We start from the raw sequence: 27,498 nt of genomic DNA on the forward strand, positions 1-27,498 counted from the left end.
GGGAAGACCCAGCTCGTACCGGCCACCCGCTCCGCCTTCCCACGCTCCTTCCCTTCCTGAACCCCGTGCGCCCAACAGGCGCCCAGAACAGGGCACACGGGGGACGTGAGAAGGGAAGGGAGCAGGCCCCGGGTCTCCGGCTCCCCACACGGGCCAACTCAGCATCTGGCTCCAGTCTCAGGCCCTTCTCTTGAACCGTAGCTCCAATCTTCCCCGACTGGACTGGTTTGAGCCGAAATCTAATACCTTTAATGTGACCCTTCGGGAAAATACCAGGGATGGTGGCCAACAAAAAACTTCCGGAACCAACGTTCTGGATCCTTCAGCTCCTGCTGGAGCTGCTGGAGCTTGCGGGGCGGGCTGGCAAGAAGAGGGACAAATCACTCATAAAAACGGTGTGACTGCGTGTTTACCGCCTCTCCGAGGACCTATGACATTGCTGCACCCTGGGCCGTCACTGACTTCGCTCTAGCCCTGCAGAAACAAAAGCTCAAAGAGCCCAAGGATGCGACGGTCCGACCCTCACTGGGTCTGACAGGAAGCCCTCCTCCCCACCGGCCGCCCCTCCATCCCCGCTCCGGATGAGAGAAGGTCCCAGAAGGACAGCGCAGTGCGCGGGCCTGGCCAGCTTCCCGGGGACAGGGCTGCCCCCAGGGCTCCCGCAGCCTCTCCAGGGGGCCCCCGCCTGCTGTCCGTCCCAGACAACATGGGGCTGCCCCTCCTGGCACTCCTCCTGGGTTTAGAAAACCCTTTCCTGCAACTTCGAGCACCCCGAAGCATCAGCTCCTCTCTGCACCCGTCCCAAAGGGAAGGCGGGAAGGGGACGCCCAGAGGCCAGAGCGGCAGGAGGAGGGCCCTGCTGGTTCTGGAAACAGGCGGACGCCAGGCAGCCCGACTCCACACAGCGGTTTCCTGGAGAGGAGTTCTCCCTCCCCAGCAACGGGAGCTTGCATTGCAGCCGCCTCCACAGCGCCCAGCCCCCTCCACGCCGAAGTCACGGAGGCAGGGCCCCGGTGGCACGGCTGAGGCAGAGCCGGCCGGCGCCCGGGGAAGAGTCTCACCGTCTCCCTCCTTTTTCCACCATTAACCACACAACAGCGAACCTGCGTGACTCTCGGAGGACAAAGGTCATGTGAGCCCTTCTGTTTTATCTCTCGCACAGTAAGTGCTTAATAAACACTCGGTGAATTGAAGGCTTAATGGAGAGATGAGTGGAGGAACCAACGAATGAACGACCCTTCCCTTCCCGAGGGGCGACCCCGACAACGTGAGAGCCTTGGGAAGCAGAGAAGCAGCTGTTTAGAAAATGACCAGCACAAAACCTAAACCCAGACAGGACCTGCACACCATAAACTTCCTTAAACAACAGCAAAGGAAAAGGTGCAGCTCAGTGGCGGAGCACGTGCTTGGCAGGCACGCAGTCCTGGGTTCAGTCCCCAGCACCTCCATGAAAATAAATAAACAAACCTAATTACCTCCCCTCCAAAAAACATTTTTAATTAAAATAATAATAACAGCAAAGAAAAAGATCTGGGGATTTCCAAACCAGCCTGAGACTGACTAACCGGCTATCCCACGAGGGTCCCTTTCGCTCCAGAATCCCGTGTGTGCAGGTGCAAGACAACCAGGCAGAAAGCCAGCAGGGAACCTCGCCCCTCAAATCCCTGCCCTGCGGTCCCCGCGGCAGACCACTGAGAGCCGGCCCCTTTCCCACGCGTCCTAACACAAACCCCAGCTCCGCTCTCACCCGGGCCCAGGCAGGCTCCAGTCAGCAGAGACCAGAACTGCCCCCAGAGATAGATCCTCCTGCCCCGCTGGGCTGGCAGGCGCGGGCGGCAGAGCAAGCTGGCATCCCTGCGGCCGGACATCCCCGAGCACCGCCGGGCACCGCTGGACAGGCGGGGGTGAGCCCGCAGGGCCGGGCTCCTGGGCCGTGGGGACCTTGGCAGCGTCCGCTGTCTCTGTGCACGGAGGTGACTGGTCCGCAGGCCCGTCCTCATAAATCACACCTGAATGAGAGGCCCAGGCCCCCCAGACCTGCTCCTCACCCAGCAGGCCGGAGCCCCGCGCTGCGCCCCTACCCGCCGTCAACCGCGGCGCTTCCCAGAGGCACTGGGGCGGGGACAGTCCCCGTGTTCGGATACCCGAGCAGGGCAGACAGCTGTGTGGCCGGGGGGAGACGGGGCCCTGCTGGTGTGTGTTTTCCAGGGTGTCCCGTCCCCAGATGTCAGGAGGGACTTGCCGAGCGAAACAGGCCGTGGTCCGCGGCTCCCATGTGGGGAGCACGTCTCGGCGCCCAGCCTCTCCCAGCCCCTCATCAGACGCAACCCGGAGCGCGGACCGCCGGGAAGGAGAGTGGCACGGGGACACGCAGTCAGAGGGAAGGGAGGACGCGGCGGGCAGGCCGCGCTCCCACCAGGGCCGCCTCCCCGGGCAGCGCCAGCAGCCTCAGGAGGCCCGGTCCCAGCCCGGGCGGCCTCCACACACACGGACACACGGGCCAAAGGGAGGTGCGGCCGAGAACCAGAGCCAGCCCCTGCCATGCACCGGGCGCCGAGAGCACACACGCACGGGTCTGCGTGCTGCTCAAGAGACCTCGGAGGGCACGGGCCTCGTCACCAGCTTACAGACAGGACTTGGAAAAAGTCACCTGGGCATGGCCGCCACGGGTGACAGCAGGGCTGGGGCTTGAATGCAGCCTTCAGGGCTCCGCGGTCCGTGTGCTGAGCCCCGCCCCACCTCGGGCTCTGATTCCCAAAATGCAGATGTTAAGTCTTCACGAAAAAGTAACAGCAAAGAAATAAGAGAGAGGGGCTGCCACCCAACCACAGGGGTCGGCTCCATTTCAAGCAGACCTGGGGGCGGGGAGGGCACCGCAGCGGCCACAGCGCCGCCATTTGACGAGCACCTGCTCCAGGTTGGGCACCACGCCGAGGGCTCCCAGCTCCACCCACTCCTCGGCAAACCGGGAGAGGTCAGAGTCACTGGGTCATCTGCTGAGGTCGTCGGCCATTCTGTGGGCCCAGACTTTGGACCAGGTCCCTCTGACCCAACAGAAGAGCAGGGGCAGGACCAGGCCAGCTCTGGGCATCGCAGCACTCTGCCAGCCCTGCCGCTCCCAGAGCCCGGGGACCCTGCGTGCCGTGCCTCCACGCCGGGCTGGGCGGGTCCCTCGCCGCCACTCCGTCCCCAGCACCCACCTACACCGGGACTAATGGTCCAAACCCACTGCACTCCGGGCTCGCCCCATGCGGGCCCTCTGTGTGGGGGTCAAACCACCCACCGCCACGGGGGCTGCCCCCTTGCTTGGTGCTCACCAGTCAGCAGGCCCCACGACGAGCGTTTCACCCAAGTTTACATGCTCCCTGCATCCCTGCACGTGGCTGCAGCCAGGGGAAAGGAAAGCGGGGTGCAGACCAGCGGGCGTCTGAGCGTCACAGCGGGCCAAGCTGGGGAGCTTGGCGGGGGTCTAGCCCGTCTTTTTCTCCATGCGATTATTTTAAATACCAGTGTGTGTATGAGTGCATTTGTGAAAGTGTGTGTGTGTGTTCCGAAGGGCCTTCCCTGGTGCTGTTCACAAGGAGAGGGAACAGGAGAGAGATTCTAATCCATGTGGAAGCCACTCTGAAAACGGAGAAGCCCGCGTAGGGGAAAGGACTGGCCAGCAGGGCTCCACTCACGCTTCCGCGGCCCCCGCCCCAGCACCGAGCCCCGGACAGAGGAAGGCGTTAGGGCCTGAGTCCAGACCGGCGCCCTGCAGCCGGAGGGACCTGGGTGAGTCATTCAGAGGAAGAGAAGCCTCTGAGAGCTGACTGATTACACAGAGGTGGGCCCTTGGACAAGGTTCCCCAATCTCATTTCTAGAGATTTTCAGACCCAAAGGAGAGTCTGTCAGACCCAGGAGGCTCATGGGAAAGCCCCAGTTACTGACGCTAATTCGACACTTGATGGCACTTCAAATAAAGGCTCCTCCTGGAACTGACTTCTCAGCATTTGCAGCTGCAGATACAAAATTCCCCTTGCACTGCATGAATCATGCAGCCATAGAACCCGCCTCAAACACCAGGTCCCCGATAACAGCCCTCAGATAAAGCAGGCAGTAAGCGTCTTCTGACAGCTCCCAGCAGCAGGCGGGAACTCGCCCCAGGTAGTCCGGGGCCATCTTGCAGAGCCGGTGCCAGCAGCAGGCCCTTCGCCAGCAGGCAGGGGCTTGGAGACACCGGGACCCAGGGCAGCGGGGAGCCGGGCTGACTCCAGCCCTCGGCCCCAGTCCACCACCGAGAGACCTCGCTCCTGCCCCCATCTTTTCAGAGGGACCTCGGGGCTGCAGTGCTTCCTGGTGGGACGTGTCACCCTGCGCTGGACTCTGAGCCCAGGATCACCAGGAAGCCGCGAGGAGCCGCAAGCCCCACCTCGGCCTCTGTGCTGCCCAGCCCCAGGCCGCCCTCACCTGTGCCGGCGGGACGCTGCAGCACCGCTGCCAAGTGACACTCCCCGAGAACACGGGGAGCCGCCCCGGGCGATCTGCCCCAGACCTTGGGGACCACCTCCAGGCTCTTGGGTGTTCAGATAACCACCCTCCTTGCCCGATGCCTCCTCAGAGCTGGGGGAGATTGTTTCAGGTACAACCTCGATGCCTCCTTTCGCAGAGTGGCACAATGAACGCGTACCCGCACCATGTCTGCCGGCCCCGCCCCCTCCAGAGCAGGTGCTAACATTGGCCCGTCATCCCATGATGAGTCGGAGATTTGAGGTATAGGAAATACATGCTCAGGGCTGCTCAGACAGCAAGGCCGGGCCAGGGGGATCGCCGTTCCGTGCCCGTCTGTGCCCTGCATCCCCCCCATCCTCCTGGCTCCGTGACGCCCTCACCCAGAATGGCTGGAGAGGCAAGAGGGGCCACCCGCCGCCCCCAGCCCCCGACGTGCCCCCTCCTGTTTGTGACACAGCCCAGCCTACACCTGCCCAGCGTGGGCTCTGCGTGGAGAGGCCAGGCCCACCTGCCGCGGAGCTGGCGCCAGGCGAGACCACTCACCTTGCCAAAGTCTCGGACGTCGAAGAGGTCGAAGGGGTCAAACAGCTCGCTGTTTCTTAAGCCAAATTTGTCGTGGCAGACTTTAAGGAAGGTACGTATGTTCTTCAAACACAGGAACTAGAGGAGAGAAGGGAAGATTACTCAGCTTGCACAATCTGTGAGGGCAGCAACGCTGCCAGCAGCAACCTCTGCTTCCGTGTGCCAACAGGGACCACCACCTCCCTGCGCAGAGGACGCCCTGCTGTCACAGGCGGCCCCGCTCGCCCGTGCGCGGGGATCCACACGTCTGAACACTGAACAACATACGCTGGTTTTCAGTCAGCGCGCACACGTGCACACGTGTGTGATGCCTTCCTGGGCACGGACACGCCCCGTTTCCTGACACGTGACAAAGCCCCACGGAAGCCGTGTGGACCGGGAGCGGCACACACACCAGACGCAGCAGGGGCTGGTGGTGCACAAGGCCGAAATCCACTTCCCAGATCGACACTGGGGTCCCTCCTCCACCCGGCAGCCAGGCACCTGCAGTGGGCTTGGCAACACAGCCCAAGCCAGGGGGATGGGGCAGGCGCCGACCCGGACAGCCAGCTTCCAGTCCCCGTGGGAAAGAGCTGGTCAGGACGTGGGGGCAGCAGGCCTTGGGGTCACACAGCCCCGGGTTCGAATCCTGTCGATGATTCTAGCGTGCGGGACCTGGAGAGAGTGGCTTCCGCTCCTGAGGCCTGGCTGCCTAACAGGACGGGCCTGGCTGGGTTAACTGTGTACCCTGATGGCAGAGTGGGCGTTAGGTACGTGGGAGCCATCAGCCCACCCAATCCAGCTTGGGGTGGGGGTGACCGAGGGGTGAGGACTGCGGCGCACACAGCTGAAGGGTAACCCGGGGTCTACCAGTCGTCCTCATCCATAAGCAGCACTAAGGGCCCAACAGCCCGACTTCAGGAGACCTGCCGAGAGCCTGGGACTGCGTGCCGGAGAGTCAGACCCATGGACAGACTTAGATGAAGGACAGGCCAGAATCAGAAGTGACGGCAGGTCCAGCGAGAACCTAGCTACGCCGAGAACTTCCATAGGGCAGGTGCCCCAACAGAGACACCAACCTCCCCGCCGCCCGCCCCCAACGGGCGACACGCCCAGGCCTGGAGCAGCCTCTGCGCTGGGCTGCCCCATCCTGCTGGCCCGGGCGGGTCACTACCACAGCCGACACCGGCTCCAAGGTTGTGCCCTGTTAACCATCCTGTGTGTGTGCGTGTGTATCTGGGTGTGTGCGTCTGAGTGTGTGTCCGTGTACAATTCTCCTGAACATGTGAGAGTAACCTGCAGATGTGACCTCCTTTCCCCCAAACATACGAGCGTGGTTCCTGAGAACGAGGACGCCCCCATCCACGGCATCAAAGGCAACACCAGGAGATTAACATACACCGACCCCGCCCCGCCAAGAAACGCCCTGACGTTTCTTCCACACAGGAAGGCAAAGGAAGCAAAGCGTGCTGACAGAAGTAAAAGACAGCCCGGCCCAGGGTCCCGCCCCGTCACACACGGCGCTGGTCAGCACGTCTCTCGTCTCCATGAACCTGGAGCAGGGCCCTCCAGCAGAACTTTCTGGAGACGGAAACGCTCCGTATGGGTGCTGAGGGCCGGGCAGCCACGCACACGTGCCCACCGAGCACTCGGAACGCGGCCGGTCCCACTGAACCACCGCACTTTTCATTTAACTTTATTCTAATCCATGTAAATTTAACAGCCACGCTGGCTACAGCTACTGGCTTGGACGTGTGGACCTAAAACTCTCCCAGCCGTGCCTGCCCTGACACTGCAGACACAGAAGGACCAAACTCACGGGATTCCACTTACACGAGGGACCCAGGACAAGGAAATCCACAGCGACAGAAACAGGGTGGGGTGGGGGGAGGGGGTCCAGTGTTTACCAGGGACAGAGTTTCTCTTCGGGATAACGAGCAAGTTCTGGAAACAACGGCGGTGATGGTTATGCAGCATTTTCGGGAAGGCTCCCCATGCCACCCAACTGCATTCTTAGAAGCAGTTAAAATGGTATATTCATGTTTTGCGTATTTGACCCTGATAAGAGAACTTAATGGAAAAAACAGAGAGACACAGAGAAACAGACCGCAGGGAGGAGGCTGGGTGAGGACGGAGGTGATGCTCCCGAGCCAGGGAAGCCACCAGGAGCTGGGAGAGGCCTGGACAGGCGCTCCCACGGAGCCCCCAGGGAGGAGCTTGCCCCGCGGACACCACGCTCCCGGACTCCCAGCTCCCTGCCTGAAAACGCGCCAGGTGCTTTAAGCGCCCCGCCTGTGGACACCAGCGCGCAGCCTGCAGACGGAGGGGCCGGGTCCGGACCAGAGCCCACCTGGCACCCCCGCCCGGCCCTGCAGCTTCAGACCCTCCTGCTCCCGCCCGGTCCCCCCACTACACCCCCTGCCGCCCGCAGGACGGCTGCAGCTTCCAGTCTGGCTCCACTATTTTTTGCACACCACTCGTCTCTAATTGCCGCTAAGTGTGTATTTTAATTCCGCCTCAGCCTCCCATTTTTAGAGCTAATTACACAGCTCCTAACCATAATCGCAGGTGGCCAGCCAGGCTTCCTTTCGGGGGCTCAGAATGGGGCAGGCTCCCCATGGACACAGCGTCTGCCTGGCCCGGCCCTGCCCCCACTGTGGCCACTCAGGCCCCTAACCTTCCAGAACCGCCCCAAGCCCTCCCTGGGCTGGCACTGGACAACAGCTGTGCACACGGATTCGGACCTCGGGCCAGGGACTCCGCGGGACTGGGAGAAACCACCGGGCTCCACGGGGGGGGGGGGGGAGTGGGCAGCAGCCGCACCCCCATCCATCCACGGGGCTCCTGGGTCCTGGTGCTGCCTGCCCTGGCCTCCCACCAACAATTACCCCATTTTACAGGTAAGGAGAACTGAGGCCCAGAGAGCGGAGAAGGTTGGCTCCAGATCAGAAGGCAGCAGAGCTGAGACTGGAGCCCGTGTCTGCTCCAGAGTGGCGCACGCCCTTTGGGGGGACGGGGTCTGTCTCCAGAATGCCCTGGGTCCCAGTCCCTTCTGTCCGGTGTACGTGCCAACACTCTCTCACGCTAAAAGTGGCTAGAGTAGGTGATACGGTCATGATCGCTGTACAATGAGAGAAACTGAGGCCCAGAGATGGAGACGGGACAGGACGGGACAGGCCCCCTTCTCTTTCCGCTCAGCAAGGGCAGTGGGTAGCCGCTGCTTCTGCTGTTCACGTCCACTCCCTGTCCTCCTCTGCTCCGTCCTCACCACCCCTGGGCCCGGCAGGGTGTGTGGCCAGAGCCCAGCCAATCAGAGCCCCGTGCTCCCTCACTCACATCAGGGGTGGCTTCAGATTCTGGAAGAGAGACTCCTGAAGGTACAAGTGACAGGACGCTGGGCCAGAGCGGCTGCAGGGACGTCCCAGCCACAAGCAGAGCGACGGTGGAGCAGGGGGCCGGGGCCAGTGTGAGCCAGAAGCTGCCCATCCGTGTCCTGTGGCCACGGAAGGCCTGATGGGCGGCCGTGTTCCCGTGGCTTCAGGGCCGAGCGGCATTCTCTCTCCTCGGCCAGAGGGGCCCTCCACAAAGGGCGGTCACTGCTTCACCAGCATCCAGAAGCTCGGCCTCAGAAGTCCAGCCGAGTGGCCACGATAAGGGTCTGTCCCCAAAATCTGGCCCCGCGGCAGGCGGCCCAGCACGGGGGCAGTGCCACTGCGGCAGGCAGCCCAGCACGGGGGCAGGGCCACTGTATTTGTCTAGGGCACCCCGTGGGTGTGGGCTACCCCCCCCCCCGCTTCCCCAACCCCAGCCACAGCAGGGCTCTCCTGGCCTTGAGCAGTGCCTCGTTCGGGCCCAGCTGCTGCGTGGAGAGGCGGGGCTGCCTGTGTCCCGGACACGTCAGCCCCTGATTTCGGGCCCTTTCCAGTCTCCTCGGACCTAATCAGGCTGAAATCAGATTAGCGTGAGGACACAGGCTCCCTGGCGCAGCAGGACAGGACAGCCCAGGCCTGCTGCTCACTGTCACCTGTCACTCAGCTGTCCCGGGGCCCCAGCATGGGGACCCTGGATGTGAGAAGCAGAGCAGGGCCCTGAGGACACGGGCTGGATCTGAGCCTCGAGGTCCCCGTCCATCCCTGGGGAAGGCTTCCTGGCCCAGCTCCAGTGGCTCCACTCTGGCCACTTGGCAGCCACCCTGCTGATCGGGGAGATGCTGCCAGGGACACCCCCAGCCCGTGGGAGAGACATGGAGGTCCTGCCCCACCGGGCAGGCAGCCTTCAGGCCCCCGAGGCCCCTCCCGCTGCCCCTCCCTGGGCGTGCTGTCCCCCCAGGCAGGGCTGGAAGGAGAGCCCCGGAGGGCAGGTCCCTCCGCAGCTCATTCACACGCCCGCTGCTCACGCATCCCAGCTCTGAGAGGCAGCAGCAAACAGGGAAACTGAGGCACGGGAAGCTGAAGCCCCTTGCATGAGGTCACATGGCAGCTGGCTTTGGCCGGGGATCTGCCATTTGAACGTACGTGGCCCGGGCACCGGGCAGGCAAGGGAGGGAGGTGACAATGGCAGCCTGTGCTCCAGTGACAAACCCACTGACAGCCTGCGATGGCCCCCGAGGTGTGAGCCGTCGCAACCCCATTCCAAAGACGGACAAAGCGAAGCTCAGAGCAGTGACACGGTGGGCTCGCATTCATGCCGTAACGGTGCAGAGGCACTGATGACCACAGGCCCCTACCTGAGGAGGGAGGGAAAGCACTGCTGAAGAGGAACAAGGCGGGGTCTGAGCGTCCAAGGTGGGCTGGCTGCCCTGCCCCTCGGAGCCCCCAGGACGCCGGGCACCCCGGGGCTGGACTCTGGGATGGGACTCACCCCTCTGTGCAGGCCTGACTCCTGGCTCAAGGCTCATCACTACGAGGGGCTGCACTCTGGTGCCCTGCCACCCCAGAGTCTCCAAAGCTCTCGTGTAGCAAAGGTTTCCACGGTGCCAGGCTCCTGGCGAAGGGCTGTGCTGCTCACGGCAACCAGGAGCCATCGCAGAGAGACTGAGGCCCAAGAGGCTGCCCAGCCCTCCCAAGGTCACCCGCAAGGAGGTGACAGAGCGGGGACGGGTCTGGGTCAGCTGAACCTCCAAGGCCAGACTCCTGGCCTTCGCTCCATCCCTACAAGGAACTTTTACTCTGAGCCCCAGTTTGCAGGGGTGGAAACTGAGGCTCAGAGACAGCACTGAGTTTCTTGAAATATTTCAACAAGTGGCACTAAAACTGCGCTTGGTGACGACAAGTCACTTTGCTTCCTCTGGAGCGAAACGAACTCCTGGGGGGCCAGGCGGCGGAGGCCTGTCGATCAGATGCTCTGACTGGCAGCCAATGACAAGGTCTTTGATCAATAAGACATGGGAAAATGAATTAATTCCTTGTTTATTTATGCTATGCTCATTCAAAACCCATTTTAAGTGACCTCATCACTATTTAATAGACGCTGCCTGCTGGACTGGAGCTTTCAAATTTGGGGCCCTTGGGGTAAATAAACAGGTGGCCTTGAGGTGACAAGCTGGCCAGATGCTCTGTAGGGGCGGGGCCTGGGACCCTCTTCTCCCCCACCTGTGCCAAACACCTGGGCAGCGGCCCACAGCAGGGGCTCGGAATCTAGCGAGGGAATGAATGAACAAATGGTCGATGGATGACCGTCTACGGCGCATTAACCTTGTCTCTGAAACGGCCCTGCTTCCGCCACCCAGCAGGGATCCCGTGACGGCTTCAGAGGCGTCCAAGGCCCCACAGATGGCTGCAGCCACGTGGGTGGCAGCTCTCACTTCCAGAAGCATCTCCTCCAAAAACAAGCAGGCAGGGGGAACGTGGGGTCCACGACCACTGACTCCCGCACACGTTAGCACTGCCCGCCGGCTTCTGTGCCCTGGCCGGGCATAGCGCCTCGCTCGTTCATCCAAGGACAAACCCCCAAGCTGGGATCACTCATCACCCACCTCACAGCTAAGGAAACAGGGAGGCCCGGATCTGGGTCTGTCCAACCTCACGGCCCCAGCTTCCCACACCGTCGGGGGCCGAGCCGCCAGGTCTGCCCGTAGCACTGGACGCAGGGGGCCTCCCCGGGGTAAAGGCCAGCGCGGCTCCAGCTCACCGGCTGCTCCACGCAGGCCCAGCCGGAGATGTACTGAGCGGCTCGGGGACTCGATGACGTCCGGACAATTTAACAGGAGCACCTCCTCCACGGAGGGCACCTCCTTCACTTCTCACGCAGCGGAGACCCGGAGACAGAGACACGCGGTGCCCGCGGGCTGACGGATGAACTCCTACGGACTTCATGCAGGGCCCGAGATACCGAGGTCTTCCAGGGCCCGGCCTCGCCCCACGCCAAGGGCAGGCCGTGAGGGACAGCGGCATCCTGCTCACTGCTGTGCCCGCCACTCGCCGTCGGGCCGCTCTGAGAGAGCCTGGCACTCAGACGTGCTGCGCCGCCGTCGGGTGGAATTCCACTTTCTCCAGTGGCATCGTCAGCAGCTGGGCCTGCACCGGGAGCAGAGCTCTGTACACCCGCGGTCTGCTCGCTGCTCTGCACGGCTCACGAGCTAATACGCGCTCCCGTTTCACAGGGGGAGACACGCCCTGGGGTCCACCAGGTTCAACCCGCAGTGACGGGAGGGTCAGCTCTGACCCAGCTGGTCTGGTCCAGTCTGCCATGAAGCAAGACACCTGCCGCGAGGGACCCCCAGCGCCATGGACGGGGAAGCCCACCTGTCGGGGTGAAGGCAGCTGCACTGATCTCCTAGGGCTGATGCCTCCCTCTGTCTCATCCCAGCTCTCCTGGGAGGACGGTGCTCCCCAGGGATGCGGGCCCCTCCTCCTCCCGCCAAGACTACCAAGTGTGATTCAAACTGCGCTCAGCTGTTCACAACAGCCAAGACAGGGAAGCAACCAAAATGCCTGTTGACAGAAGACTGGGTAAAGGCGTTGTGGTGTATTTATACAATAGACCACCCCTCGGCCATAAAAAAGAATGAAATAATGCCATTTGCAGCAACACGGATGGACCTGGAGATGGTCATTCTAAGAGAAGCACGCCAGAAAGAGAAAGAAAAACGCCATATGAGATCACTAAAGTGTGGAATCTGAAAAAAAGACAAACTTATTTACAAAACAGAAGCAGACTCACAGGCGTAGACACAAACCTAAGGTCACCAGGGGCAAGCGGGTGGGAAGGGGTAAAGCGGGGGTTCGAGGTCTGCAGCCACCAACTACCACACACGAAACAGAGTCAACGAGGTCCTCCTGCGCGGCACAGGGAACTGCACTGAGCCCTGAGGTAACAGACGGTGAAAGGGGCGTGAAAAGGAACGTACGCACGCGCAGTGTGACTGAACCGTGACGCTGCGCACCAGAACCCGAGACAACGCTGTAAGCTGACTACACTTCAATCCAAAAAACCCGTGAATAGGGAGGGTGTATCTCAGCGGCAGAGCGCGTGCTTAGCACGCACGAGGTCCTGGGTTCAATCCCCAGTGCCTCCGTCAAATTAAATAAATGAATCTATCAATAAAATGTTTTAAAAAACACACTTGGCCTCTTCCGTGCTGGAAGAGGGGGTCCCTCTAAGGCAGACCACAAGTCCACCTCAGCAAGCCTCCTGACCTCTGACCCCTGATCCCGGAACCTCCTCCCACAAGGACGCCTTGACCCATTTCCGATGCCCTCTGGCCCCTTCCAGGAGCACCAGGCGGGGGCCTTGGCCTCCCCACACCCCGCCCCCGGCTACTCCCCTCCTCTCTGGTCTGTAAGAAGGCGGAGGCTGCTGCACACCCGGTATCTCTGGGGATGCGGCCCAGCTGTGCTCAGCCAGCTCCTTCCACGCACCTCCCACCTGCTCGCCAGCCCCAGACAACTGGCGTCGTGAGACCAGGAGGGGGCTTCCCAGTGAAAATGCAGAGGGGGCTCAGGTGAGTCACAGGAAGCAGGTTCTGAAAGGTGAGGAGGCCAGCTTCCAGCAGGAGGGAGGCACTCTGGCAGCCAAGCCAGGCAGGGCTGTGCCAAGATGCTGACGGCGGCGAGGCCTCCCCATCCTGATCTCAGTGCACTTCCTCATCAACGCGTGAGGGGAAACTCACCAAGAACAACAGTCCTGGAGAAGTATGACCTTGGAAGTCTGGGCAGAGCGGGTGGCTGGCGGAGGAAGCTGCGTCCTCGGCTTTGTCCGCAGTCAGCACTTACTGAGTGCCTACTGTGCGCCAGGCCCTGCCCCGGGTCCCAGACTCAGAGAACACAGACGGAGGTACGGCAAGAACTCCTCTGAGCCCGCAGCTGTCCGAGGAAAGAATCAATGATTTCCTCTCTGTACGGGATGGGAAATTGTTCCCAGCAGTCCTCAAAAGATCCAGCGCTCCAGCTAATGGCCTGTTTGAGCCGGAGGGATAAAACGTGGCCCGCCTTATCAAGACTTGAAGGTCAGGGTCAAACCAGAGGGTTTCTGCAAAGCCAACAGGAAATTGCTTTTCGAGTAGTTCTCTGTGCAACCAACATCGCTAAGCCAGCTTCCGAACGCCGGAGGGTTCCACTCCACCATCCTTTTGCTCGGGTCCTCGGGCAGGCGAGGCTCAGACAGATCAGCTCGGCTGAGGGGGTGCCCTTCCCCACCCCAGAAGCCCCGAGCCAAGCCATTAACACTGGCTCACAAGCCCTGTGACATCGCCCTTGTCTCTGCCACCTCATTTTCTCCATCTCTCCCTCTTTCCTGACAGTGGCCTCAAGGTCAACATCAGAGCATCCACCCTCACACTCGTCCACCCCCATCCCTCCCAATCTGGCTCCAGAGAGACCCCACAGAACACACTGTTTCAGTGCCCCCTGCTCCCACCTGCTGAAACGAAAGCCAAATGCATGCCTTAATGGCCCGCCTGCCCCAGACCAGGGCTCTCTGGTCTTAACGAGCCAGTCTCCTCACCACGCCTTCCGGCTGCGCTGGAGTGGTGACGGGGAAACAGCTGAAGCACCAGACAGCTTCCGAAACCAGAGGACAACAGCAAGCATCTCTCCACGTTTGGGACCAAAGGCCAACCCAGCCCTTCCCGGGTGAACACGGCGCGTGGGGGCTGGGCCCCTCCCCTGCAGGAGGCCCCACGCCAGCCACGCATGCAGCCGAGGGTCACAGCTCTTCTGAGACAAGCAGCCAAGAGGGCAGCCTTTCTACGAGGGACTGGGAAACAGGAGTGGGCACGTGGGGAAGGTCAGAGTGGGAGGCGAGGTGGGTCCAGGTGACTTTTCACTTGGAAGAGAGCCCCTGGGGCTTGCCAGATGCACCCGCCCCCGCCCTCCGCCTCCCCTCCTGGGGAGGCCCACAAAGCCCTAGTCGCAGGAGGGCGGCGTCACCTCCTCCCCAGCAGCTGGTGGGCTGTGAGGCCACGGGCCCGCCATCTCCCCTCTCCAACCTCAGCGTCCTCACCTGCGCAACAGAGCCGCCACCACAGTGAGTCCTGTTCCCCGTGCCAGGGAGCACCCCTGGGGCTCCAGGCAGGTCAGCTCTGCAGACACTAACGTGACCGTCCAAGTAAAGAACTGCCCCCTTTTACAGGTAAAGAGGTTGAGGCTTGAAGAAGTTGTTTGCCAAGTGCAGTGGCTTGAAAGGCAGTCCCCAAGAAGATGCCATGCCCTGACCCCCAGAGCGTGTGACTATGACCTTATTAGGGAAAAGGGTCTTAACAGACGTAATTAAGGATCTTGAGATGAGACCACCCAGTGGGTCCTTCTAAGAGGCACACAGAGGAGAGGTGCAGAGAGAGGAGGGGCTGGAGGATGGAGCAGTCAGGGTGATGCAGCCACAGCCCAGGAACACCCGGGCCACCTGGAGCTAGGAGAGGCGGAAGGACCCGCCACCCCTGGAGTGTCCTGAGAGATCCCGGCGGCACCTGGATCCGGACGTCTGGCCCCCAGAACCGGGCGGGAAGGAACTCCTGTGGACGGCAGCATGTGGCCTGGGGTCCCGTCCCAGCAGCCCGAGGTTCTGGCCGGTGGGAGGTGCCCGGAAGCCCTGAACCATTCGTTCCACGACCTCAACACTACAGGCAATGTCCCACCCGCAGGCCCTCATCAGAGGTCTAGGCAGTGGACGGATGGCTGATGAACAGACGAATAAAGAGGGTTCCAATGAGAAACTGAGGCAAAACCCCTGGTTTCTCCCACCTGCCGTTCCTGCTGCTTACAGGTTTCCCCGTGGCCCTACTCAGCGGGGGGCCCCAGACCCCAGACCTGGCACCCTGGGGCCCTCAGCAACTGTGGTTTTGACCCCCAGGGCCAACCTACTTGCAGGGCCAGGGCCCCAGAGAGAATCCAGCCAGGTAGCGAAGTCAGGAAGCGCCGTGCTGGGCCCCACCCCCGCCCCCTTGCCGCCCCTGCTCTGGACATCATGGGACCTGGCTCCAGCTTTGGACCCCAGATTGGGGTGGGGGGCTCAGCAGACCCAGACAGCTTTCAGGCGGAGACATCTGAGTTCACAACCTGACACCTCCCCCGGCCACACCGTCCTTGGGTGCTCCGCCCACCATGACCCCAGCTCTAGGCTGACCGCCCGTCTCAGGCCCCCAGACCTGCCTGTCCACGGCTGCCTCCCAGTCTTCTTTGGGAAGGTGCCTGGCTTGAACACCCCAAAAGCAGGGAACCAACACCGGCCACCCCAGGAGGAGGACCCTGCTCAGCGAGCCACGCCCCTGCTCAGCCAGGGGCTGGAACCAGCACCCAGAGGCAGCCGAGATCCCCTCACACGCAAGTGGCCTCCCACGTGCGGGAAACCAGCGCGGTACAGGCGGCATGTTTAAGGTCTCATCACCCGTCACGGACACCAGAGACGCACATCCTTCTCCAAGGTGCCACAAATGCTGCAGGAACTGTCATTCAAGGCCCACACTGGGCGCTCAGAAGTCAGCACACATCACTGCGAGAAGAGAGGACAAGATGTCACGTTCCGTTATCATCCCCACGGCTCCCAGCAGCTCTGAGAAGCAGCATGACAGAGACACACACCACAGCCAAGGTCCGTTCGTCCACGGGCCACCTGCTGAGGGCCTGCCGTCCCCACCAAGGCTGCTGAATCAGCTGTCACCGAGCGGGGATGGAAGGGGTCACCCCAGGGCTGGCCAGCAAGGCCCAACAGGGAACAGTGTCCACGCAACAGCCAAAGCAGGCGATGCTCCCCCGCTGCCCCGCTCTCTGCAGGTGCCACAGGGAGTTTCAAGAAGCATCTCTCCCGAGGTGCTGGAAAGAACCCAAAGTGTCCAGGGCAGGAGCAGCACGTAGTAGGTGCTCAGTGAAATCTGGGCCAATATCAGGCACATCCCTGGGAAACTCCAGCGGGGATGGGACTGCTCCCCACCCAGGAATGGAAGGCGGGCTTCCTGCGCCCCCCGCTCATCCACTCCCACACCAGCCTCGCAGGGCGATGGGGTCTGTGCCTGCATCGTGAGGAATGAGGCCGAGCACAGAAATGTCTGCAGGTGGACGTGGACTGAAGGCAATGGTTCTGATGTCCAGGCAAGTTGAGGGTAAAATGTAAGCACGTTTTTCCTGTTTTTAACTGGACTTTATTTTCAGCAGACTGCCGTGTGTGCCTCACACGTAAGCTTAGCTAGGAGAGGACAGAAGGCACTTACTTGCCCCTCCCACGGCCCCAGAGGACACCCACGGGATGGGAAGCAGACACGCCGCCGGGCCAGGAGCACGGAGGCCAGGACGCCTGCCAGGCGTGGCCTGCCGGGAAGAGGCGGGCCCTCCCGGGAGCGACGTCCAGGCCCTGGGTCTACAACCTGCCGGAGTCCCTGCCCCTCCGGTCACAATCCTTCAGCCAAATACACACTACACATGCCCCAAAGACTCAGGCATCTTTCTCAGCCCAGCTTCCGGGGGCCCGCAGGGCCAGGCCCTCCATGAAGAAGCCGAGGTGAGGGTCTGGCTCCAATGCTAGCACCAGGCTCCCTGCCTCCTCGCCCCCCGGGGCCTCCGCTGCACACGGTGCCCTTGACATAGCAAGTCTCCGGCGTGGCTCCCAAACTCGCTCCTCTGAACTCGCTCCTCTGTTCACGTGGGGAAGAAACTGTTGTTCCCAAGTAGATCCAACTGCCACTGACCTCGGGCTCAGGGAGGCCAGCCCGGCCTCGAGCCACGAGAGGCCTCCACTCTCCAACGGGGCACAAGGCACCACAGAACTCTCTGGAATCCAGCCTCACCTCACCCTCTCTGGGCCTCTCCTGTCCCGTCTTAGTCACCACTGTCAGCCTGGGAGGGCAGCAGGACACTGGGGACACACCCACGCCGGGCACAGAGCTCACCAGGGGTCCCGGGACAGGGCTGCCCCTCTCAGAGCCTACCTGAATGGTAGCTCCGAGGAGGCTGACCTCCTCACAAGGTCATGGGAGAGTGGGGAGGGAGGGGGTCCCACAGCTTAGTGCTGGTCTGAGTGAGATACAACCCCACACACATTAGAGTAGCAACCGTCAACAAAACAGAAAACAAGTGCTGGTGAGGGTGCAGACACACTGGGACCTCGTGCACTGTTGGCAGGAATGTAAAATGCTGCAGCCGTAGTGGAAAACAGTACAGAGGTTCTTCAAAAAAAAGAAAGAAAAAGAAAATCACCCTATGACCCAGCAATTCCACTTTCAGGTATAGACCCAAAAGAATTGAAAGCAGAGCCTCAAAGAGACATCTGTACACCCATATTCAAAGCAGCATTATTCACAAAGCCAAAGAACACAGAAGCAACCCATCTATCAACAGGTAGGTGGGTATCAAATTCAAAAAGACACATGCATGCCAGTGTTCCCAGCAGCACTCTATACAACAGCCAACACATAGAAGCAACCTAAACGTCCATCAACAGATGACTGGATAAAGAAGATGCAGTGTATTTATACAATGGAATACTACTCAGCCATAAAAAAGAACAAAATAATGCCATTTGCAGCAACATGGATGGACCTGGAGATCGTCATTCTAAGTGAAGTAAGCCAGAAGGAGAAAGAAAAATACTATACAGTATCACTTATATGAGGAATCTGAAAAAAGAAAAAGAGAAAAAAGAAGACACTAATGAACTCATCTACAAAAGAGAAACAGATTCAGACATAGTAAACAGTCTTATAGTCACCAGAGGGCAAAGGGGGTGGGAAGGGATAAATTAGGAGTTTGAAATTTGCAAATACTAACAACTATACATAAAACAAATAAAGAAAAATTTTCCTCTGCACAGCATAGGGAACTATATTCAGTATCTTGTAGTAACCTATAATGAAAAAGAATATGTAAACAAATATATGTATGTACGTGATGACTGAAACACCATGCTGTCCACCAGAAATTGACACAACATTGCAGACTGACTATACTTCAATGACAAAAAATTTTTAACAATAAAAAAAAACAGTTAAGTGGATAAATAAAACGTGGTCTAGCCCTACAAGGGACTATTACTCAGCCTTAAAAAGGAAGCCCCTCCTGACACACGCTACAGGGTGGACCTAAGGATGTAGTTCTCAGTGCAAGAAGCCAGTCACCAAGAGACAAATCTTGTAAGAGTCCACTTATATGGGGTCCCCAGAGGAGTCAAAACCCTACAGACAGATGGCAGCGGGTGGCTGCTGGGGGTGGGGGAGGGGAATGGGAAGTTGTTTCAGGGGCAGAGCTTCAGTTTTATGGGAAGTTGTTTCAGGGGCAGAGCTTCAGTTTTACAGGATGAAGAGAGCCACGGCAGGGACGGTGGTGATGACCACACAGCAGTGTGCACGTTCTTGGTGCTGCGGGGCCGCACGCTGCAAAGGGCTACCAGCATGGGCCCCCCCCAGCATGAGCCCCCCAGCATGGACCAGGTGATTCCTTTGGGCCCCCCCTGTGCCCACCCCCCACACCGTCCCCAGCCTTCCCTGCCCCTGTGCCCACCACCCACAGCCTCCCGTCGCACGGGAGGGTCTCCGGCTCCCCTGGGAAGAGGAACAAATGCAGCCCCGGATGGACACAGGGGGTCTGGGGGCCTCGCAGCGGCAGGGACAGGCCTTCGCGGGGCAGGAGTCCAGGGAACTTCCTCCTTCTAAGGTGTTTCTTCTCTCCACTTTTCCAGTGAGTAGGTGTTACTTTCAAGACTCCTCAAAAAGATTCCTCCGCCGTGGATGGGGCTTGGGGAGGAGTGCGACCCGGGCACGGATTAAAAACACAGGCCGCAGCCAGCGAGTGTCTGAGGACGTCACCTTCTGACAGTCAGAAAACGGAGATCAGCGAGACGCCGCGCTTTCTGGAAATCCCAGCCGCACCAGCGCCAGCGGCCCCTCCCCCAGCGCTGCCCCCCAGCGGGGCGGGGCGGGGGCGCCATTGTTCGCCAGGCGAGCAGCTGGGCCCTCCCCCCGAACCGCGGGTCAGGAGTATTCGCGGCCGCAGCTGCACACTCGCCCCCGCCCCCACGGGGGGGGGGCAGCCGGGCAGGGAGGCCGCGCGCAGGAGGGCGGGGCCGGCGCCGGCCCCACCTGCCCGCGTGCACGCGGAGGGCGGGCCTCAGCGCCGGCCGCGCGCTCCCCAGCCTGCGCGCCCAGGGCTCAGGCAGCGGCCGGTCCCTCTGGTCTCGGCGTTTCCGGGGCTCTTGGGCTGGAATACCCCCCCTTAGCAGGTGGGGAACTGAGGCCCAGACGGGCACGGAGGGGCCCCCCCTTGCCGGCTGCCGGGGGTCCTGCGCAGGTTTAACAGGGAACAACGTGGCTCTGTCTTTTCTCCCAGTAGAAACGTCTCCCAGAGAAGGGGGGGCGTGGACTAAAGCAAAACCCACAGGCGCTCCCACCGTAAAGCCTGAAGCTCCACTTAGCTGCTCCGGGGCTTTCTCTGCTCTGCTTCTTGACTCTGCATTTCTTTTAAACAAAACTGACTGCTGGGAATAGCTCATCAGTCTGAGCCCTGGCATTTCCTCACCGGCAACACGAGCACCGGCTCCCAGGCTAGGGGCGTGGAATCTGCCCCCACCCTGCCTGGCCCGTCTTCTACATCCCGTGCCCCCGAGTCCCCACCCCTACCCCCTGCTGGATAGTCTGGTTGTTTCCACAGTTTCACTGCTGTATTTGCATGACAGTCTGAGCTGATCCTCAGAGGCCCTGCTCCTCTCACTTGGGGCCAAAGGCTCGACCTCCACTAGAGGTTCATCGTGGTGGGGCCACCAAACATGATCGCCACAACCCACAGCCTTCAGCCCGGATGGGCACCACCAAAGGGAGATGGCTGAGCCAAGGAGGACCAAAGCCCTGTTTCCACCCCCACCTTCATCCATCCAACCATCCATCCATCCATCCCCCACCTTCATCCATCCAACATCCACCATCCCCCACCTTCATCCATCCAACCATCCATCCATCTCCCACCTTCATCCATCCAACATCCATCCATCCCCATTCAACCATCCAACATCCATCCATCCATCCCCCACCTTCATCCATCCAACCATCCGTCTCCCACCTTCATCCATCCATCCATCCCCCACCTTCATCCATCCAACATCCATCCATCCATCCCCCTTCATCCATCCATCCACCCCCCACTTTCATCCATCCAACATCCATCCATCCATCCCCCTTCATCCATCCAACCATCCCCCACCTTCATCCATCCAACCAAACATCCAACCATCTAACCATCCACCCATCCATCCCCACCTTCATCCATCCAACCATCCATCCATCCCCCACCTTCATCCATCCAACCATCCACCCATCTCCCACCTTCATCCATCCAACAATCCAACCATCCATCCAACCATCCATCCCCCACCTTCATGCACCCATCCAACCATCACCCACCCCTTGCCCACCCACCACGGGAGAGACCCTTAGTTAAACATTAAACCGAAGCTCCCAGGATGGGTCAGCAAGGTGCCCACCCACCTGCCAGCCTGCCCCACCCCCACCCCAGGGGTTATTTTCCGGAGAAGGGGGCGGGGGCTGCGGAGGGAAGTGAGAAGGCAGCAGAGCGGTTCAAAGGGGTGAGAACTGAGTGCAGCCGACCAGCTGCAGACCACAAGGGCCCCCCAGCCCCACGCTTCTCCCAGACCAACCTCATTGACCTTGGGCCCATCTGACTTGGCCCAGCCAACACACCACCTCCTCCCAGACACCTGCCAGCCCCCTCCCTTCCCGGGGGCACCCACCTCTCAGTCCGCACCTCTCCGACACTCTGGCCCCTAGCCCAGCCATTCAGTAAGGCCCCTGAACCCTGCACCCCTCCCCACCAGGAGCCCAGGACTCCGAGGCACCAAGTACCCAGTCAACGTGTGCATAGGAGAAAGAGGAAGCAGGGTGCAGTGGGTGGACCTAGGTTCCCTCCCTCCCAAAATCAAAGACATATCCCTGTCCTCACCCCCAGAACTGCACGGTCTGGCCTTATTTGGAATAAGGTCAGGTGTAACTGAGGTAAAGACCTCGAGAGGAAAACACCCGGGATCAGGCTGGGCCCAACACCCAGCGAACAGTGTCCTTTCTCCAGACAGGCGAGGAGAGGCGCACACGGAGGAGGAGCTGCCTGAGACGAGGGCAGTCTGCCCTGGGACAAGCGAGGGGGCCGCGGGGGCCCCGAAAGCTGGGAGAGGCAGGAGGGCCCTCCCCGGAGCCCCCGGGGTGAGCGCAGCCCCGCCCACACCTGGATCCCTGACCGCCGCCGTCCAGAACTGGGAGAACAGAGTCTGCTGTGTGAGCCCCCAGTCTACAGCACTTCGCCAGGACAGGACGCTCAGGGGAGCCCGGTCCCCGCCTCTGGGCCTCACTCCGAGGCACCTCCTTTGCCCTGGCCCTTCCCTGGGGCTGCTCAGGCCCAAGAAGGTCTGATCTGAGGGGACTTCCACCACCTCCCAGTTTCAATTCTAAACCACGAGAGACTCGAGACCTACTTCCCCGCCGCCCCCGCTCCCCGGAGAGGCCCCCACCCCCAGACAAAGGCCGAGGCGGCCGGGGCGCTGCTCACCCAGAGGCTCACCCTGAGCCCTGGTCAAAGGACCTCCAACCCGGAGAATCGCTCCACGAGGCTTCGCCCTGAACCTGCCTCCACTGAGCAGCACCGCCAGTTACCACCTCCACCAGGAAATCCAGTACCCGTCCGACACGGGGGGCTGACGGTCTTAGGTCTTCTCTCCGCTGGGAGCCGGCAAACGCCACCAGCGCAGAGAAAGGAGGTGCCCTACGTGAAGGAGAGCCTCCTTCCTCTCTCTGGACAGTTTACATCAGATGTCCTGCCAGCCCGGGCCTTGGTGCTTCTCAACACCCTCTGTTCAGCAAAGGGGTCCCAGACCTGAGGAGAAGGGGTCCCAGGTGCAGGAGATCAGAGGGGAGCAGCAGCTCCCTTGGGAAGACAGGCCCTTCAGGTGCCCCCTGTGTGCCAGACCAGGGAATGAAGGCCCCTCAGGGCCGGCACCAACAGGGCAGAAGCGGAGCCGGCCACACCGAGCAGGGGAGGTCGTCCAAGGCGGGAGCTTGGGCTGGACTTGGAGGAATCTGAGAGGCAGGCGCTCAGAGGAAGGAAGGAGGTCACACGGCTGGGTACCCCAGGGCAGGCTCCGAGGCCGACGGCCTTCCCTTCCACCAGGGAAGGCAGAGAAGCGGAGAGCGCCCCCTCCATCACCCACGCCTCGGCAGACATCTCTAATCCAGCTGCGCCCCCGCGGCAGCCGTGCCCGCATGCCCCTCCCTGTCCTCAGCTCAGGCAGGCTGGGCCCCGGACCACAGTGTGGAGCCCCCAGTGAAACTGGGGGTCAGCATGCGACCGAGGAGCCAAGAGCAGCGGAGGGAGAATGCAGCTCTTCAGTGGGGAGCCTGGCTCTCTGTCTAACAGCCTGGCACCCAGAGGCGGGCCAGGCCCCATGATGAGAACTAGGGTCGAGGAACACTGGTGTCTGGAGCTGCAGACCCCACGAAAGGCCTGGAAACCCCCTCTGCTCTGGTCACGACTCAGGACACCTGGGGCACCAAGCGGGTGTGTGCCTGGCCCCTTCCCCAGGCCTCACACTCTGGCAGGAGCAGCATGGCTCCGGCTCCTGCTCCTGCTCGAGGGCCAGCAACAGCCACCCACCCTCCTTCCCGACACGGAGCGGGGCTGCCCGGGAGAACACTGGCCGGGAGGGCCCGGCAGGGCCCAGCGGCTGACCTCTGGTTCCCACGGCCGGTTTCATCCCCCACTTCCAGCCCCACCGGCCAGCCCGGGGGACGGCGCGGCCAGTAGCACCTCGCTCTTTAAGAAACAAGGACAAACCATACTCAAGTGGTCTGGGCCACTGAAAGCCACGTGGGAATTGGCACGCCGTGAACCAGCAAGTCTGAAGGGGCGCGGAAGGGCAGCCTCGGACCCCCAGAGGTCGCCCGGAGCAGAGCCACCCCTCACGCTGCACCCGGCCCTAGGCCTGGAGCGGGGAAAGGGCACCCCCCAGAAGACCCCCAGCCTGACTCCTCGTCCCACAGGCCCACGCAGACCCCTAGCATTGATCGTCCCCCATCTCCTGACAGCTCCGTCCCGGGACACCCCCTCCTAATGGCCCTCGGTCACCATCGTCCCCACCCAGGTGGCCTCCTGGAAGCCAGAGGCTGGGCACAGATGCAGCAAAATAAGCTGGCCCAGAGAGTCGGGGGAGCAGGCAGACCACAGGGGAGACACCCAGCCCCACCTCTGCCCACCCGCTCCCCTCTCTGACCCTCACGGGCCCCAGCAGCAGAGGTTCCAAAACACGCGGCCGGGCATAAAGACAGGGATGAAGATGCAGGAACCACCCGCTCCCCTTGGCACAGGGGTGGGACTCCTCTGCAGAGAGGGGCTCCGTCCCCCACTGCCCAGGTGGCCCGCAGGTCACGCTGCCCAGGGACGCCCGCCCAGACCCTCCCTCCCAGCTCCGCCTCTGAGCACAGCCGGGGAGGCCTGCGCCCGCCTGCAAGGCTCCAGCCGGGCTCTACACTGGGAACACCCACACCTCAGAGATGACTCTATCAACACAGAGGAACCTGGACACGCCATTCGACAGGAGCTCTGCTCCAGGAGTTAATTCCTTGAACGGTTTCTAGAGATCAAAGTTTGATGTGGGGTTTTGTTGGCTTCACCTTTCAGTTTTATTTCGCTGAAATTATCTTCCCTGTTACGCTGGGAGTCTGGACTCCCACGTCCGGACTTCCCTGCACCTCGGGGTCCCTGCCTGTCATCCTGAGCCTGCCTGTGCCCCAGACCCTGCTTCTGCAGGCCTCGGTTCACCTGCAGTCAGTAATGGGTGTCGCCGTGTGCGGCTTTAACGACGGTAACTTTTAGTTTAGGGACTGATTGTTTTCACCCATGAGAATCCTGTGAATTATTTACAGGAGAAAATACTTAATTCTTGCAGCAATGGCCCTTCGAGGGCTGCGAGGGTGAAGGGAATGTGGTAGGACCTGGGCTGCACACAGAGGGCTGGCTCCTTCCCGAAATGCATGGCAGACCCCAGGGGGACACGGGCAAGCGGGGCTCCCTTCCCTTGAAACAGGAGTCATCAGGTCCCAGCACCCAGAGGCTCAGTGAAAAGAGCATTTCTTCCCTGAGTATTAATTAATGACCGATCAGGGACGCGAACCCACAGCAGAGTCTGCAGCCGGGACTCACCGGAAGACCAGGAGACGCCACTGGTCAGAGCCGAGGGCGGGCGGGTAGGGGTGAGGCGCCCTGGGCGGGCCGGGACAGCACAGCCCCCGCCTCGGTGGGGCAGGCTGCTAAGGGAGGGGCCCTGCCTCAGACGTGGCCTGGGAGACATGTCCAGTCACGGGAGCTGGCGTCACTCCTGTTCACGAGGGTGTATGAATGTCACGTCACCCTATGCGGGAGGCGCCTGCAGGTGCGCAGCACGACTTCATGTCTCAGCAGGAAGACTGCCCAACAGACTCGGACACAGCCTGATTGTAGGGCTCCAGGACAGGTGACTGCAGAGGTGTGGGGACGCGGGACAAGCAGGTTCCGCCGGCAGGCCCCGCCCAGTTCCGTAACTAGAGCGGGGTGTGCACAGCTGAGCACAGGGCGTTCTCCTCCGGGTGTACACAGACCCGCCAGCCTGGAATACACATGTGTACCGGCACCGCCCACACCAGGCCCGCGGAGGGGGAAGCGTGCTGCCGGGGGCGCCCCAGACACTCCAGGGTCCCCACCCACGGGGTCAGCCCGGGGCCCTGGATGACGCTGCATCTGTGCAGGCAGCCCTCAACAGGGACAGCCACAGACGACGTCCAAACCTCCTGCTGCACGCAGCCTCCCGTCACAGACCCTGGTGACCCTCAGAAACGGAGTGGGTGCCCAAGAGAGGACCTACTCCTCGCTGACACCTACGTGGAGTCAGGCAGAGGCCCCCGGACCACCTCTGACACCCCTGGGCTCACTCCTGGCTCAGGCACCACTCAAGCTCAGGCCTGGGAAAAGGAGGCCCCAGAGAGCTGGCTCACGTGTGGCCAGCACCCCAAAATCAAAAACCAAGCAGGCTGCGTTCACCCTCCACAGAACCAGCTGCGCGCTCGTTTCCTGATTAAACCTTTACCAGATCAACAGCAATAAAGCAGTCCCAAAGAAAGCCGTCCGAGGCGATGCCCTTTTGAAGAAAAACCACTCTTTCCACAGGCATAAACCACTTAGAAACAACACCCAAGTCTTCTGGGGTTTGAGGCGGCTTTGCTGGGTCTCTGCAAAGGCCGTGGTGTTCGCCTGGAGATGAACCGCGCACGGGGGTCTGCAGGTCCCCGGAGAGCTGGGATCCAGCGTGCCCGCCCCTGGTTACATCTTTATAACCTTTTGCAGAAACTATGGACTTTGAAGGCAAAGCTGGTAACACGATGAGAACGGAAGGACCAGGGGAGGAGGGGTCGGGAATCACGCCCCACACTAACCAGAGGTGTTTCTCTTGGTGGACTGGCTCTGCAAGGAGGGTGCAGAGGTGGGCACACCCCCCACAAAGTCCAGCCTGGACACTGCTGTGGTCAGCCACATGGAAACTGGAAAAGAAGCAGGAAGCTCCAAGCCAGACAGACAGCACAGAGGGTGGGGCTGGAACGTCCCCCAACTCCCGTCAGGGCAGATCCCGGACGGGCCGCCGGGAGAGCCGGGCCTTCCCTGGGCCCTCGGCCAAAGCCAACCCCGAGGGCGGGGCCTGGGCTTTTCCCACCCTCCACGCCCCTGCCCGAGCCCCACACCAGGGCGCCCTCTTCATCACCCCGTGTCCGATCCACGGTCAGCTCTGCACAGCCCTGGACCCCTGGTTTCTCTCCCTCCCCCACCCTGCATCCCCCACCAGGGCAGGCCCGATCAGCTTTCCTGCGGGGGTGACCACATCCGCCTCCTCCCCAACGTCCCAGACTCTAGACCTGCCCTCCAATCCACTCCCAGCACTGCAGCCACAGCAGAAGTTTCTGAAGCCAAATCCAGGCACATCGTGTTCTCTCCAACTCCTTCCAGGACTCCCTGGCACCCAGGATGAAGCCACCCACCCAAGAGCCACACCCTGCCTCCTTCAAGGCAGTGGCTCCAAGACCCTGTCACTTCCCCTCGAGATGACCGCTGCTCCCACTCTCCCCTGAGACTCTGGACCCCTTGAAGAGACGCCAAGTCTCACTCATCTTTCCCTCACCCTGAGGGCAAGTCTCTCACAGGCTCAGTAAATGTTCCCTAAGAGCCAGGAGGCCCAGGTGACCTGTGGCAGTTGCAGGAAGAGCTGGAGAAATCCAGGAGGACTCCCTGGAGGAGGCGCGAGATCTGGCAGCTCTTAAAGGAAGAGAGATCTCCAACAGGTAGTTGGGAAGGAAGGGCCTCGAGAAAAGGCGCAGCCCCCTCCCCCAAGAATCAAACTACAAGTGAAGTGACCACTGTTCACAGAAAGGCCTGGGGCCAGGTGTTCTCCAGCCAGGGCCCAGCTGTGCCCCGGCACGGTCCCACTGCACCACACGGGACTCAAACAGAAACCATTGCCTGCCGGGTCCCAAAACTGGATTTCACACAGAGCAGAGTTTCCAAAGGGGAGGATGGGCAGGCACTCACGATCCGGTGCCCACGAGGAGCCGGGGACTGGGGCCCGCATAAGGCCCGAGGCCCCAGGGACCTCACACATCACACAGCAGCCCATCTGAAAGATGAGCCAAGTGACCTGGGCAAGGGGTGACTAAGACGCTGGCCTAGGGGCTCACTGGCCTCGTCAGCCACGGAGCAGGTCTGAGGCTCAGGCCTGGCCTAGCTCCTACCACCACGACAGGGACCCACCCTTCCCTCCCTGAAGGAGGAAACAGCGCAAGGACAGCCTGGGCTTAAAAGTCCCTCGGGCGTGTGCCGGCTGCAGGAGCAGGCAGCCTCTCCCCGGCCCCGGCCACGGCCAAGTCCGCACATCAGCGGCGAGGCTGGTGCCTCCCGGTCCTGGAGGCCCACTGCCAGCCTCTGGCTAGGCCACGACCAGGGACGCTCCTG

At 61.4% G+C, this 27,498-nt stretch overlaps 1 protein-coding gene across 3 annotated transcripts in view; it reads right to left on the reverse strand.

Moving 5' to 3' along the window:
* Positions 1-27,498, reverse strand: part of VAV2 (vav guanine nucleotide exchange factor 2) — a 168,079-nt gene that overhangs the window by 125,605 nt on the left and 14,976 nt on the right. For all 3 annotated transcript variants that reach the window (XM_072960499.1, XM_072960498.1, XM_072960497.1), the window contains exon 2: positions 5,036-5,152. In XM_072960499.1, the coding sequence (XP_072816600.1) occupies positions 5,036-5,152 (117 nt within the window). The remainder of the gene's footprint in view (positions 1-5,035; positions 5,153-27,498) is intronic.

The sequence above is a fragment of the Vicugna pacos genome, chromosome 4, assembly GCF_048564905.1.
Source record: "Vicugna pacos chromosome 4, VicPac4, whole genome shotgun sequence".
Taxonomy (NCBI): domain Eukaryota; kingdom Metazoa; phylum Chordata; class Mammalia; order Artiodactyla; family Camelidae; genus Vicugna; species Vicugna pacos.